Source organism: Eumetopias jubatus, unplaced genomic scaffold, assembly GCF_037043125.1.
Source record: "Eumetopias jubatus isolate StellerSeaLion01/CBP00866 unplaced genomic scaffold, mEumJub1_p1.0 scaffold_10, whole genome shotgun sequence".
In the NCBI taxonomy this organism is placed as follows: Eukaryota; Metazoa; Chordata; class Mammalia; order Carnivora; family Otariidae; genus Eumetopias; species Eumetopias jubatus.
In genome coordinates this window covers 92,818,308-92,833,769 of record NW_028274816.1, presented here as the reverse complement: position 1 = coordinate 92,833,769, position 15,462 = coordinate 92,818,308, and the positions used below count along the sequence as shown (strand labels likewise).

Genomic DNA, 15,462 nt, shown 5'->3' with positions numbered 1-15,462 from the left:
GATGCAGTGTGTCATTTCGCCACTAGATGGCACCCTAGCCTCTTCTTCTGGAGTTGCCTCCGGGCCCTAGCCAAAAGCACTTGCCTTTCCCACCATCTATTCTGGGTTTTATCATATCATGGCAATTAGGCTTGATTAGAGAGAAGGATTGTCAGGAATCCATATTATAATGTAATGTGCTGCACCAGGCAGTCCAACAGGCTAATGGCGTGTCCCCTGGGATTAGTTTCAGGCGAAACCCCATAGACAAATGGGTCTTGGGAGCAAGCGGCTGAGAATGGAGGTTCAAATATGATGATGCTCTGCAGGGCTGGGAATTCAGTAAGCAAATGAACGAGTCCCATATAAAAGCACATCTGCAAAGCAAAAGAGAAGCCACCTGAATGCTCAGCCTGATGAAATTGGTCTTAATCGTGCCTTTAATTTTCAAGTTACAAGTGCCTCCCTACCATGCTGAGACACCCGGAGACGGAGTATAAAATGCGCCCCCCCCCCCATCCCACTAAGACCGGCACACTCCTAAGGTCCTGTGTGTAGGCAGCAGAGCGGGAGCTGAGACAGTGGTTCTCAATCACAGCCACATATGAGAATCACCTGGGGCGTTCTCGAACCTGCGGAGATCACACCCCAAACCAATTTTAAAAAGGAGCATCTGGAGATGGGATCTTGGCAGATGTTTTTAAAATACCCCCAGGTGAATCAAATGCACAACCTGGGCAGAGAAGCGCTGAGCTGAAGGAAACCAAGCTGCTGGACAAAAAGGGAAAGTGTGCACTTGGCGGCGGGGGACACGGACTCTTGGACCGGTGACCCCAGAATCAGCATGAGGAAGTGAGAACAGCCAGAGGGGACGGAGCCCTTGCAGATGCGAGTCGCGCTGCATTAGCTGCATGGATTTTGTCTGCGGATTCAAGCCCCCCCACCCCCCCACCCCAACCCCCACCCCGACTGTGGGGCCTCTTGGAACAGATGGAAAGGACAGGTCCAAGAAGAGCACACAGCAACAGAGCTGGGAAAACACCTACCGAGAAATCCTCGAAACCCTATACCAGACGGGACAGGAGTGTTTCTAAAAGCAAAAAATTGTATTAAAAAGTCAAAAGACCCACCACTGAATTCTTTCTTGAGAAAGTACTGGAAGCTCTGTCGGCCCTTGGGGTCTCGGATCAATTCACTGAAGTTGAAGGCCCATCGTTCCACCCGCATCTTGGTTGGGATTTCTACCCTGCAAGGATGATGATTTGTAAATGCACCAGACACTCAATGCGAGGCACAGGCCCCCACGAAGCTCACGAGTCCCACGGCCCAGGGCTCAACCCAGTCCTCCCCCCTCAATCCCTGCACAGACGGACAATCCATGTAACTACTTGCTAGGAACGTGCAGCCTCAGATAAGTCCCCTGGGACTCATCTGGAAAGCTGGTACCCCAGAGGTGAGAAGGATGCTCACAGCGAACAGCCTCACACTCCGGCCCGCTTCAGGGCAAAGGAACACAGATGCCCCCCTCCAAGGCCCGTGGAGACTGGCCAGCAGAGTCAGTCAGGCCACCCCACCAGACCGGAAGAAAATTCCGGAGCAACACCGGTGATGGGTGCTGGGGTCACTGCCACCCCGCCCCACGCCCCATCACTACGGGAGCACGGGCGCATCTAGGAGGAGTCGATGATTCTTCCTGTACCTGCCTGCAGGCCCCGAGCCCCAGGCAGACCCTACTGTCACCGAGGCACCCTCCCTCAGAGCCCGATCCAAGATGCAAGTCCCAAACCACTCCCCTGTTTGGAAAGGTCTCGACGCTCCCAGGTAGGACAGTAGAGCGTGGCTGGCTGAGGTCTAACATTCCAGAAAATGAGGAAAAGAGTTGGCGTTTCTCCTATTCCTTATGAAATTCTCCAGAACCCAACACAGCCCCTCGGAAACAAAGGTTTCCAAGTCCACGACACCACATCTCGCAGTAATGTAGCAGCTAGAACTGCGGCCAGCTACAATTCATGGGCTCTAAATGAGCCAAGCAAGTTCATGCTTTCTCTGACAAGAGCGTGAAAACAGTAACAACCCGGTACTAACATTAAGAGCCACCATTTACAGAATGTCACTGCCTGGGAGGCACTGTGCTTCACACGCACGTCACCGGGTCCTTAATAGAACGCTGTGAGCTGACCATTCTCAACCCCGTGTTATTGCTGAGAAGACCAAGGCTCACACAAGAAGCAGATCCAAAAAACAAACGGACAAAAATAGTGATGTGCAAACTTCAGCATGCGTCTGAATCACCTGGAAGACTCAGACAAACACAGATTGCAGGGTGCTATCCCTTAAGTTCCGGATTCACAGGGGTCGGTGGGGCCAAGAATTTGCATTTGTAACAAGCTCCCCAGGGATGCTGCAGCTACTGGTCCAAGGACCACACTGGGAACCAAAGCTCCAAACTGGTGTTAGGAATTCTGGCTGTTCACTGAAGTCAATGGCAGCTTCTAGAAACCACTGGTGAGGATAAGAAGGTAGCCTGGGCCAATTAAGAGGCTTTGGGGGTGAAGGCTGGACATTGGGTTTTTTTTTTTAAGATTTATATTTCTTTATTGAGAGAGAGAGAAAGATAGAGAGCAAGAGAGGGGGTAGGGTCAGAGGGAGAAGCAGACTCCCCGCTGAGCAGGGAGCCCGATGAGGGACTTGATCCCCGGACTCCAGGATCATGATCTGAGCTGAAGGCAGTCGCTTAACCAGCTGAGCCCCCCAGGCGCCCCTGGACATTGGTTTTTGTTTGTTTTTCATTTTTAAGCCTCCCAGGTGATTTTAATACAGCTTTAAGATCTCACCCATTCCAAACAAGGCTTCCTGTTTTCAGTGGGGCATTTGGTACCTCCCGTGTTCTTTTCCCCAGTAAATCTCTGCCTCACGCTTCAATACCATATTCTCCACTTCATTTAAAATCCGGCGGCTCTCCACGCCTCTGTCCCAAGCCCTCCTGGGACAACCCTTCTCCTGGCCAGGTGGCTCCGCCGTCTCCTCCACGGACAGCTGAATTCTGCACATCCTTGCACACGAGGAGATTCAGGTCACTTCTCTGCCCTGACACACTGGGAGGCAGGCGTGGGCTCCAGAAAGCCACCACAATAACTGGAGCCCCCAGAGTGGGAGGGAAGCTTCTCCAGAGGGTGGTTCTAGAGTCTTCGGCTCTGCAGGGGACACTAGTAGACAGGTGACCCCAAACTCCAGATGAGAGCCCTCCTTATCCCATCAGCTGCCCATAGCAGGCCAGGAGGAATGGGTGCAAGGGTTCCCCAAGCTATGGGAAAGCTATGTCTCTCTACTTAGCTGTGCTACCTGCATGTCCTCCTGCCTTAAGTGGTAATGACTTTGGTGGTGACCTGAACTGTGATATGTACCTGATGCCCTCGATCTTTCCCATCACCCCACCTGCCTTATCCACTCCCACCAGCCGCTTACTTCCTCCTCTCCTCCTCCATCTTTCCCCCTGATGTGACTGTTACACCTTCTCTTCTTCCTTCATTGGCTTATGCTTTCTTTCTGCATTTCCGCCTTTGTCAGGAGCCATAACTGTTTATAATTCACAAACAGAGCAAAGGAGTGAGTGGTGTAACTGCCAAGGCAGGTGGAGGGCTCTGCCCTCCAGGACTTTATTTTTCCTCTCATTAGATGTCAAAAATGCAAGGCCATAAAAAAGATCGTTTTCTTTGCAGAAGCAATATATTGTGAATACAGAGTTACCATCTGACCCAGCATTTCCACTCCTGGGTACACAACCAAGAGAAATGAACACATACGTCCACACAGAAACCTGGACATGAATGTTCACAGCAGCATTATTCATAACAGCTAAAAGACAGAGACAACCCGAATGTCCATCAACTGATGAATGGATTTTTAAAAAGTCTATCTCCTTACAGTGAATATCACTCAGCCATAAATAAGGATGGAGTACTAATCCACTGCACCACCCAGATGAACCCTGAAAGCATTATGCTCAGTGGAAAAGAGCTAATCGCAAAAGATCACATATTATACAATTCCATTTATACGAAATGTCCAAGTCGTCAAAGGCATAGAGACAGAAGGTAGTTTTGGGGTTGCCTAGGGCTGGAGGGGTTTTGGGGGGTGGAGGGGTTTTGGGGGGTGGAGGGGTTCTTACTTGGGTGATGAAGATGTTTTAAAATTAACTGTGGTAATGGCTGCACGACTCTAGGAACATAGTAGAAACCACTGAATTGCACACTTTAATTGGATGAATTGTATGGCACGTGAATTATAAGACAAAAAGCTATTTTTTCAAATACATACAATTTGGCATTTAAGTCCCAGAACTGGGTGTCATCTGTTATCCAAGGATTGCTGGGGAGGCAGCCTGACATGATGGCGTCGTTGGACAAAAACTGCTCACTGTATTTGACGATCCTGAAAAGCAAATGGAAAACAATTTCCTAGAAGTTCAACAACCAAGAGACGAAATCAATACTCAGGTTGATTGACCAGCCTGTCCTCCTTTCTCTTTATCGATTTAGTTACATACTTATTACTGCCTTCTTAGAAAAACGCTCTAATAGCCCTCAGGATTGGCAGGTATTTGACAGGATCTGTCCCTGTTCTACTCGTGAGATGAAACATCGTCTTCCCATCCAATTCCTTTGCAATTTCTCTACCGCACCTATTCCATTAAAATAAGGCCTCTTTATATTATATCAGGAGTTTTCCAAATTCAAAGCCGACTCGGTTTGCGTGTGCTCAAACCAGTGTCTTGGCGCCATCTTGGAAGCATGAGGTTGCCATGGTCTCTCTGAGATTCCACCCTTTGTCAGGAGAACCTCTACATTTGGGAACTTAGATTCATCATTCAAAGCCTGTGGTCTCACTGACGTGTGAACCCCACATTCACATATGTGAGCAAGAGCTAATTCCTTCTCTATGAGTTAGACCTTCCTAGGCAACACATTTCCTAGTATGGTATACACATGAGACACCTACTCTAACATCTGCCCATAGCTAGGAGATTTCGATAGAACAGAATCCATGCCCTAGAGATATACCAGAGCATTAGGTTTATAGTTCTGTGACAAACTCAAGCCCCTTGGCTTCATTTCTCCCAAGACCCTCTTGTATTTCTCAGCAAGACCTTTACAGTAGAGCAGCTGAAGGGAAGAAAAAAGAAAACTGGCCTCAGGTCCAACCACAAATGATGTCAAATTCTGGTAATGAACCACTAAAACAAATAAAAATTGGAAAGTGGGTGTAAGAAGTATCCAATAGCCTTGGAGTCTCCTTCAATGTGCTTTCTGTTTGGTTTCATTAAACTGGGTTTCTGGAACAACACTGCAGATGGGTTTTACTTTATCATAAAACAATGATGATCGTTATAACCCAAAGGTGAGTGTCCACTGAGTATATGGGTACACGCTCCTCTGTGACCAATGGAGCTCAGCAGCTGGAGACAGAAGTGGTTGAAAAATGTGGGGGAGGTCAGGGCACATTTTCTCAGGTGGGTGGTTTTGCAAACTAGCGATTTGGGAAGATGTAAAAAGATATTTGAAGATTTTTATAGGAGCCTAACTCCTAACCATATTGGAAGAAAGGCACTGGGCAAAATATAACATCTTCCATCTTGATCAGTACCATTACTCAAGTCTCACACAGTCAAAATAAATGAGTAGTCACGTTGTGCCTCTCCAGAAATAAGCCATGTGTGCAGGAAAATCTTAGTTAGCAAGGTGGTCCTAAAATGAATTGCACATTTTAAAAGGATAACTGCTTACATTTGGGGGGCACTAAATCCTTTTGTGTCTCCCCAGTAAAGTCGTATGGGGGACTGGATCAAGGTATCCTGAGTGTTCAATACGTCAAATGTAAATTTCCAATTAATTGTAACTGGATTTTGACTCAAAGATTAACAGTGGACACTTAATAATACATTGAACCAGTAAACGTAACTCACATATCTCTAATAAATTTGAGTGGTTGCTGATAGGAACACGGGCTACTGTGGATCCCCCACAGGGTCCAGTCTATGAACTTTCTATTCTTCCCACCTTGTCCATCCACACATTAGTGGATTCCAAGAAAGGTGAGGCTTGTATAAAACCTCACCCATCCCTGATTTTGCCTAACCCAAGATGAGACCTGGACACATGCAGACTGAGGACCTAGGAATTTAATCCTTAGAAGACTGGTTTCATCCTTCAGAGTTCCTTAGGATCTTATGTCAGCCCACAACCGCTCAAGTTTGCCTTAAAGCAGAAGGCTCTCCTCTTGTCTACCTCTTGTTCAAACCTCAGCAAGACCAACAAATTAGAGACATACCCTCCAAGGGACACTGAAGACTTCACAGTGGACCTCATTAAGGCCTGTTGGTAATACATGATCTGGAAGAGACACAGTGGTTGGAGGATGCCCGACTTCCCCACCCTTGAGTGCCACTAACACCGGCCCTTACACGTGGCCTCCAGAACCAGAAGCCACTTCCCTGCCATCCCACCCCCTCAAGCCACCCACCACAGTACTAACAGGACAGAGGGCCACAGTAGACAGGTGATCCCCAAATCCAAATTAGAGGCCTCTATAACCCATCATGTATCAGTCTGGGAAAAGGCACCAATTGGAAATACAAAAAGTTCTAAGGAGCATTAAATTGAGACATGGGGACAGATGCTGGGCTTTTCCCTCAGGTGCCCCTGACTCACAGAGCAGGGCTAACCTCAAGAGCCAATGCCTTCCAGGGCTCTGTCTTGGGCCCTGGACACAAGATTTGCCAAAATAGGTAGTGTGTCTATTCAGAGAGATTCTGAACGGCCCTGTCATTGTAGGAGCAGGGGCCAGGGTGGGGAGGCAGACACTGTGGCATCCATCCCACGTAGGTCAGGTCTGGGCCTTCTGATGGTGTTTCATATCCTGAGCATCAGCACCGATCCATTTCGATCTTACAAAAGATGCTTTGTCATTCTGTGCGGTTCATTAATTTAGAAATAATTGTTTGAACATTACACATGGTTTTTCATTTCATTACTGAGGGCAGAGCGTAAAGCCAAAGTACATATAATTTGTTAGAAGATTGAAAATCAAACTTCCCTGGGACCAGGAAACTAATTACCTCTTTTCTGACAGCAGTGATTGTTTGTTTCTGTAAAAACAAAGAAGCAGAAACCATTAAACAGATGCCATTGAGTCATTACAGTTCAAGTACCCATTTGAGAAATAAAAATCCTTACCCATGAAAAAAACGGTTTCACCTTTTCTTACTTAAAAGACAGGCTTTCCCCACGACCACCGCCACTGGAGAATTAATTCAACTAAGGCTCTGATGAGGGAATGCATATGATTTACTACTATAACTGTATGCTGTTCTCCCAAAAGCCAAGATGAATTCAAGACTATGCTTGGGATTGGTCCCAATCTACCATAGTGCCTACAGAACCATCCTAAATGGGATGAGACACAAAGTTGGGAAACAAGTATGCAGCTGGAAAGTTTGTTCTTTCCTCCCAGGAGAGAGCTCTGAATGGTGAAATCCATTCCTTGGGTATTCATAACAACTTGACCAATACAAATTGGGGGGGAAAAGCCACATTGCCAAACATAAAGCACACAATTAAAAAACTTGAGACCAGCGCCCACCAAGAGCTAAGCCCTAGAGTGGAGCTGTACCAATGTAGATCATATCAGGTGGGTCCTATCATCTTGTTGAAGCAGCTGAAGCAGGTTCATGCCTGGGGTGAGCTGCATCCTCTCTCTGGATTTTTTGTGATTGAGCAGAGAAAGGCTGGCTCTCAAAAGAGACTCCATGTATAGGCTCTTAGAAGCTCCTGGAAACCATTCAGACCCGCCTCCTACTAAAACCCTTTATAATCTGACATGCTTCCTTAGCATCACTTTTCAGCTCCATGCAACTCTCAGAAATTGGGCACAGTTGGTGATTCCAGTCTTGGTTTTTCTAGCTTTGGTTGTGTCCAGGGGCCGCTTGGTACTGACTCTCATACTTTAAATTGATCATCTTCGTTCCTGGCTGCCAGCATCCAAGCAGCTGAATACAACCAGATTTTCACTGGGAAGAGAATCAGAAGCCCAAGGAGGACACTATTTCCCTTAGCCAGTGAGTAAAATAAGTACTGGCCCATGAGTGAGCCCACTGACAAGGAATGGAGGAGGGTCTGATCTGGAATGTCACATACAAAACTCTCCTTACTAACCCACGCGGGGTTTCATTTTGCTTCATTGGACTGCTTTTATGTAATTGCTTTTCATAGGAAACCCTTTTTCCTGAGTGGGGGAGGTAGGGAGAGTTATCTTGAAAATTAAATGTAGGTCTCTCTGTTTTGGACTCACACACACCCCAACTTCTTCCTACATAGCACTTACCACAACTGTAATTAAATATTTGTTTGTGCCATTCTATTTCATATATGTATCATCCACCAGGCACCATTAAGAGCAGGGCGACCATCCCTGCCTCTAGCCTAATTTCTGGTGCACAGTAGATGCTCAAGAAACCTCAGATAAATGATAACTGCCATGTGCTTGGATGCCTAGAAAAACGGAGATGTATTCTAAGTTTAATAGAATATTTTTCCACCTAAACAGCTGAAGACACTCCCCAAATGATCCATATTTTGGCAACGGCACTGATTATCTGTTTCTATTGTCTCTTGACATAAGGCACTGTTGTAGAAGACTAACATTTCAGAAAGAAAAGGACCCTGGGCCCAGAGTGGCTTTGCATTCCAATCTAATACAATCAGACTCTCTTGTTAGAGTGTGCTCAAGTAGATTAAAAATCATATCTACTGGTCTACACCTTCTGTTCAAAGCGGATGCCGGACCTCTGCCTATAATAGTAACCACTTAGCAATTAAGTGCAAAGCAATTTACACCTCTCTGATCCCTTACAAAGTTTAAGGGAGGAAAGTTTTCTTATTCGGATTTTCAGCTCGGGATACCTAACCACTGAGATGTTACAGCAACTTTCTCAAAACCTCCTGCTCAGCAACAGGTTGGGCCAGGATTCAAGCCTAGATTTTCCATTTGCAAAGCTGAGGAGTGATCCATGAGCCTCAGAAAAAAAGCCTACACTCTTCACCAGTTCCTTCTTTGCCTTAAAGCCACGAGTGCTACACCGTGGACTGATTCTGTCCGGCCATTTAATTTAAAATTAAAACAGTGGGGTGTCTGGGTGGCTCAGTCATTAAGCATCTGCCTTCGGCTCAGGTCATGATCCCAGGGTCCTAGGATCGAGCCCCACATTGGGCTCCCTGCTCGGGGGGAAGCCTGCTTCTCCCTCTCCCACTCCCTCTGCTTATGTTCCCTCTCTTGCTGTGTCTCTCTCTGTCAAATAAATAAATAAAAATCTTTAAAAAAAATAAACTAATTAAATTAAATTAAAACAAAAAGAGAGCTAAAGCCCCAATCACAAGATGCAACAGAAAGACAGGAAACACTCTTTAATCAACACTAATGACAGAAAAACAAACTCCCAGCTGGAAGAGAAATGAGATCTGGCGATCTGACGCACAGCAAGGTGACTTTAATTAACAATACTGTTTTATATACTTGAAGGTTGTTAAAGAGAGTAGATCTTAAATGTCATCACCACACACTCAAAAAAAAAAAAATCCTCATTATGCAAAGGGGTGGAGGTGTTAACTAACCTTATTTTGGTAATCATTTTGCAATATATGCATAGCTCCAATGATCACACTGTACACCTTAAATTTATATATGTTATATGTCAGTAACCTCTCAATAAAGCTAAGGAAGAAAAAACACTAACAATAGTAAAGATTGCAATCATACTAGGCTTGTGCTCAGCAGCGAGAGTGCCTGAACACCCTCCTGCCAAGTGCCCAGGAGCCAAGATCAAACCTCCTATGAGCATGGGACTCCTAAGCGGACCAAGAGAGATTAAATGAGCCAGATTCTCAGTCCGCCTGTCCCTCCCTGGGCTCCGTGGGGAGCCATCCCTGCAAGTCAACCACAATCACACACACTCTCTCATCTCTCCTCTACCTGGCATGGCCTGGCTTTTAGCCTAATATGTTTCTGGGGCCATTATCTCAGTCTTCGGTGTGTTAAAATATTTCGTATTTTAATTCACTTTATTTGATTGTATTACCCCATTAGGGCTTCTGCATTGGTGGTGCGGTTTGCTGACTGTTCTCAGATTTCCGGGATTACCAGCCACCCTCTGGGAGTCAGACAGCAGTGGATTTGGTTGAATCGGAGGCTTCCCCCACCTCTGCCTTGGATTTCCCACATGGATTTTACTGGTTTCTAGCTTTAAAAATAGCTTTCTATGGGATCAGTTTCCTCTAGATGGACATACAGGGCATCTCTGTCCTGTTAAGGGTGTGTGGACATTGGGATGGTGCAGGAGAGGGTCCTGGACTTTTCTAAAAGACAGAAAGGGAATGTGATTGGGGAGGGGAGGGGCAGCTTAGGAAAGAGAACAGACTTTCAGATTGGGCCCAGGTCAAATTCCTGGTTCTGCCACTTATTGGCTTGACTTGACTTTGGATGAGTTATTTAGCATTTCAAAGCCTCTTTCCTCCTTTGTAAATGGGGATCACAAAAGGGGGAAGGCATTAAATGAGATAATACAGAGAGGTGACTGGCACAGAGCAGAGGCTCAACATATTGTGGCTACTGAGTAGGGTTCATACACTACTGCTGAGAGGAGGCACAGTGTGGTGTAGACCCTAATTACAAGATAAAACACAAGATGCCCCTGCAATATTTGGGACATACTGATACTAAAGAAGTTACTTGTGGTTTATCTGATAATCAAATTCAACTGAGCATCCAGTATTTTTATTTGCTAAATCTCATAAATCTGTCCATGTTGTTATTACTTAGCCAAAGGCCATAAAAAAGACATTAAAGTGAAGTCATTAAAAAATACACACACGCGCGCGCGTGCGCACATTTCTAAGCAATTCAAGACAACCACTTCATGACAACATAAGAAATAAACATTTTTTTCTCCCTGTAATTCATGCACAAACCCGTTGCCTTCCCAACAGTTGGCCTTGCTGGAGGGAAGTCACTTCTTTATTCCTCATCCGAGTGACACACTGTGCTACACTAAGATACTCTGCCTAAGGAATCTTCAAATGCTACGCATTCTTGGAATTCTAACTTACTCTTTTCCCCTTATAGGAGTTACCCAAATAGGGATGCCTCCAGAGCCTGTTTACACAGCTCTGTGGCTGGCTTGTTGGCCTCCCAACCCGGGTGCAGGTTGCAGACAATTGTCACAGGGCAGGAAGGGTCAGTCAGGGCATACTCTGGGAGGGCCTGGGGCCACTGCAGACAGGGGTGTAGAAGCAAGGAGGAGGGACAAGCAAGGACCTGGGACCAGGCAGCCAGGCAGGAATGTGCGCTGAAACAGAGGTGAGGGGTCGGGCAAGCCACAGAGTGAAACACAAGATGGGGACAACCATGAGGAATCGGGGAATATAGGCATTGAGAGCAGAGAGAGGGTCAAAAGTCAGAATCCAGGAAATCTGGGGACTGACGGAGTTAATGCAAAGCAGACAAGAGATGGGAAGAAGTGACCTGCCCAAAGAGACAAGAATTTGAGGTCGCAATCCCCTGAGGTAGTCTGTCCTGCCGCGAGCTTCCGGATCAGTTGGAGGCAGGACAGACGGCGTTATTTACAGGGCCCGTTGCAAAATGCACATGCAGGACCCCTCGTCCAAAGAAAGCATTAAGAATTTTAAGGCGGTGCCAGGTGAACACTAGCCCAAGTGCAGGGCCCTACTGAGTGCGGAGCTATGGCCCAGTGCACAGGTCATCCCCCCATGATACTGACCCTGGGTGCAGACTGGAAGGGTGTGGTAGGGGGCAGGGGCCGGAGGGCAGGGAATAATGGGGATCAGAGAAGAGCAAGAGTCACAGACCTGGGAAGTCACAGAGCCAATAAATGACAGAACCAGGAATTTGACCTGGGCCCAATCTGAAAGTCCAGTCTCTTTCCTAAGCTGCCCCTCCCCTCTCCAATCACATTCCCTCTCTGTCTTTTAGAAAAGTCCAGGACCCTCTCCTGCACCATCCCAGAAGTGACCTCTCACAGCATGGCGACCATTAGGATAACGACAGCTACTGTCCGTGGACCGCCTCTGCATGTTGGATACCATTCCAGACACTTCACATAAATGACCTCATTTAATCCTCAGAGGAAGGAGCTACTGTTATTCCCATTTTATGGGTAAGGAAACTTAAGGCTATGAATAACTCAAGAGCTTGTCCAAGATCACATGTCCAGGGAGCGGCTGAGCTGGGACTCACGGTGAGATCAAAGCTTTCTTCAACACCCCACACTGGCCCTCATCACAAAATGACTATGGTCATCCTGTCGGGGTCAGGAGAGGAAACGCCAGCCCTAGGCATACCACCACCCATGGCTAGTGCCCAGCTGCCATTTTGTCTCCTCAGTGAAATAAAAGGAAGATGGGGGGCTATGTGTGCCTCAAGGTAGGGGAATTGAGAGAAGACATGCTCTCTGGGTGCGGCCTTGGGACCACGGGCAGTTCCTCCCAGGGCTGGGCAGCCACACCAACTCGTGGCCACCAGCCTGAGGAGGTGGGTCACCCAGAGCCCTAGGACACCGCCAACCAAACAGCCTCTTTCTTACGCTTGCTGGTGTTCATTTCTTTTGGGTTATTTGCCTCTATTTAAGGAAAACAGGCATCTTTTCAAGAATTTACTAATTCTCAGAAATGGCCTCTCTCTTCAAACCAGCAAGGAGAGATCTTCTCTGGAACGAGACAAAAATCCAGAACGTCTGCATGCCCAAGGCCTCATGGAGACACTTCACGTCCTCTCGACCCTCTCCCCTCAGGGCAGATAAACTGGGAAAATCGGGGGCCACTTGGTCAGTCGGTGGGAAACGTTGCCAACACATCAAACATGGCACCAGCCTCCATCCCCCCAGTGGCTGGGCCTGACACACACTGGGGCTGGCAGAGAGGGAGAGGCCGTGCTCTCATGAGAATTACGGTTCTTTATTCTTCAGAATACTCCAGAGTAGCCAGAGTGCAGACAGGAGAAAGAGAGCTGGCGGGAGAGAGAGAAACAGAGAGAGATGAAGGGTAAACAAAGTGAAAGCACCCCCGTGTCAAACATGGCCACGGGAGGGACAGCCCCCAGCCTCACGCACTGTCTGGTGCTCTGACTCTGAGCGTCTGGCAAGAAGTGGGTAGTAAGTGCCAGAAGGTATGCTCTTCTTCCAGCCTGACCCCCTGTGAGCCTGAAGATGCTCTCTCAGTGAGAAGGGGTCTGGCCAGGCTCCTTGGAAGTTACCCCCAAATAGCATGGAGGATGGAGCACCTCAGCTCCTCAGCTGTCCTCCCAGAGCTGGAGTGTAAGGCCCCCTGCACCACAGACACACACAGACACACGCACACACACACTCACACAGGTAAGCCAAATCCCAGCTGGCTAGGGTCAGAGTAGTGTGATGTGCTTTCCACCTGTACCCTCCCCTCCTCCACACCACAGAGGTTTCCAGAAATGCCAGTTATCCATTTAAAAAAAAAAAAAAAAAAAAAAGCAAATCTTCCACCCCGGTTCAGTATTTTCCTTGATGATTCTGTTTCCATAGCAACCAAGCCTACAAGCCTCAGCAATTATCTGTCATTTGACGAGGGGAACATGGAAAAGGCTGTGAAGACTGACAGTGCCATGCATGTATTAAAGGCAGGATCACTTTGAGTTGTGGGCAAGGGACCTAGCAATGCCCCAGGGGATGCCCTCTGGGGACTCAATGTCCCCTCTCCACATGGACTCCATTCCTAAACCCATGCCTCTGTCTCTGCTCTGGTGGGGGTCCCCACAGCTATCTTGAGTTCCAGGTCTCAGTGGACTTCCCTCTTCCTCCTTTCTGGCATATTCTTCTCACCTCCCACTCACGCCTTTATGTACTGCCAAGGCTTAGAGATGACACATGAGGCTAAAATGTCCCTGACCCCTTGCTGCCCATGGACAACATTAGACAGAAAGCAATGGAACCATCTAAGTCTAGGTCAAGTGTGTTTTAGGCTCCATGATTCTCGGCCCGGCCAATTCTGCTCCCCAGGGCACACTGGAACAACGTCTGGGGACATTTGTGATTGTTAGGGCTGGGAGGCTGGCAGGGAAAAGCGTGGAGTTACCGGGATCCAGTGGGTAGAGTCCAGAGGTGCTGCTAAATATCCCACAACATGCAAGAAATCCCCCCAAGGAATTATCTGGCCCCAAATAATAGTGCCATGTTTGAGAAACCCTACCCTCGATGCCCACTGTTTCAGCAGCTTATGCACTGCATTCCTCTAAACAAAAAATTGTCTTAGGAAAATGGCCACCCATCATAAATGGTGGCCTATTTGGGGAAAGGGTCCTTCTAAAACTAAAAGCATAAGAGAATCTTTGCAAAGGCCCCACCCTACTGAGATGCAAAAGAAAGTGGGACATTCTGGGTCATGTGGATTAAGGTTTAAACCCGAAGTTGGTTCAAGGGTTTTGAGCCTGGGGCCTATAGTCTCCAGGAGATCAGAGAACTGGCTGAAATTATGTGCAAAATGTCTGTCTGGGCATCTGGACGGAATGGGTTCATAACTTTCACCAGATTTTCAAAAGAGGAACTGCCTCGGCAAAGTCTGAAGCCCATCCACATAGATCCCATTTGCTCTGACCTGCACTCTACATTCTCTCGTCTATCATCACACAAGACCCTTGTCATGGCCCTGCCCCTGACACCGGAATCACAAGATATCTTTTTGGAAGTCCCAAAGGTGAGACATCATTGCCCCAACAGATACAAACAGACAACAGCCGTGTGGACAACTTCCCAGCCTAAGAACCTGACCTAGGCCCTGCCCAAAGTACGCAGCCGAGACCTACCTGGTTTACCTGGACTTCATTTGGATTGGTCACTCGGTCCAGGCCATAGTCCAGCACGTTGTTCATTCCCGGCTGAATGGAATAAAAACAATGTAAGAACCACCCCTGGAAGAATCTCCAGTTTCTGATTAACTTTGGGTCTTGGCCAAACTGCCAATTATGAGACTGAGCTGAGAAGGGCTTGTGGCTTAGCCCATAGGGAACCAGAGTTATTGTAAGACCCTCTGGGTGAGCTGAGAAACTTCATGGAGCTGTTCCACCACCACAGCATCCTCAGAACCCAACACAGGATGGATGGGTGCGTGGATAGGTGTGTATAGCGGTGGGTGAATGGATGGGTAGATAGATGGATGGGTGGATGAATGGATAGATGGAAGGGATGGATGGATGGATGGATGGATGGATGGATGGATGGATGGATGGATGGATAGAAGGGTGGATGGATAAAACGCAAACTCAAGAGTTCACTGGGATTAGTACATGGGACTCTCACTCCTCTGGCAGTGCTCCTTCCCCCTGCCCCCCACCTACAGTGCAGTGCTTTGGAGAGTCCAGGCTTCAGTCAGCACCTTTGGGTTCCAATCCTGG

At 47.5% G+C, this 15,462-nt stretch overlaps 1 protein-coding gene across 1 annotated transcript in view; it reads right to left on the bottom strand.

Moving 5' to 3' along the window:
• The window catches only part of RGS9 (regulator of G protein signaling 9), a 64,754-nt gene that overhangs the window by 21,229 nt on the left and 28,063 nt on the right, over positions 1 to 15,462 (bottom strand). Inside the window, exons 9-13 of the mRNA XM_028112291.2 lie at positions 14,875 to 14,946; positions 7,094 to 7,123; positions 6,307 to 6,368; positions 4,297 to 4,410; positions 1,110 to 1,225 (exon numbers count right to left, since the gene is read on the bottom strand). Of these exons, the coding sequence (XP_027968092.2) occupies positions 1,110 to 1,225; positions 4,297 to 4,410; positions 6,307 to 6,368; positions 7,094 to 7,123; positions 14,875 to 14,946 (394 nt within the window). The remainder of the gene's footprint in view (positions 1 to 1,109; positions 1,226 to 4,296; positions 4,411 to 6,306; positions 6,369 to 7,093; positions 7,124 to 14,874; positions 14,947 to 15,462) is intronic.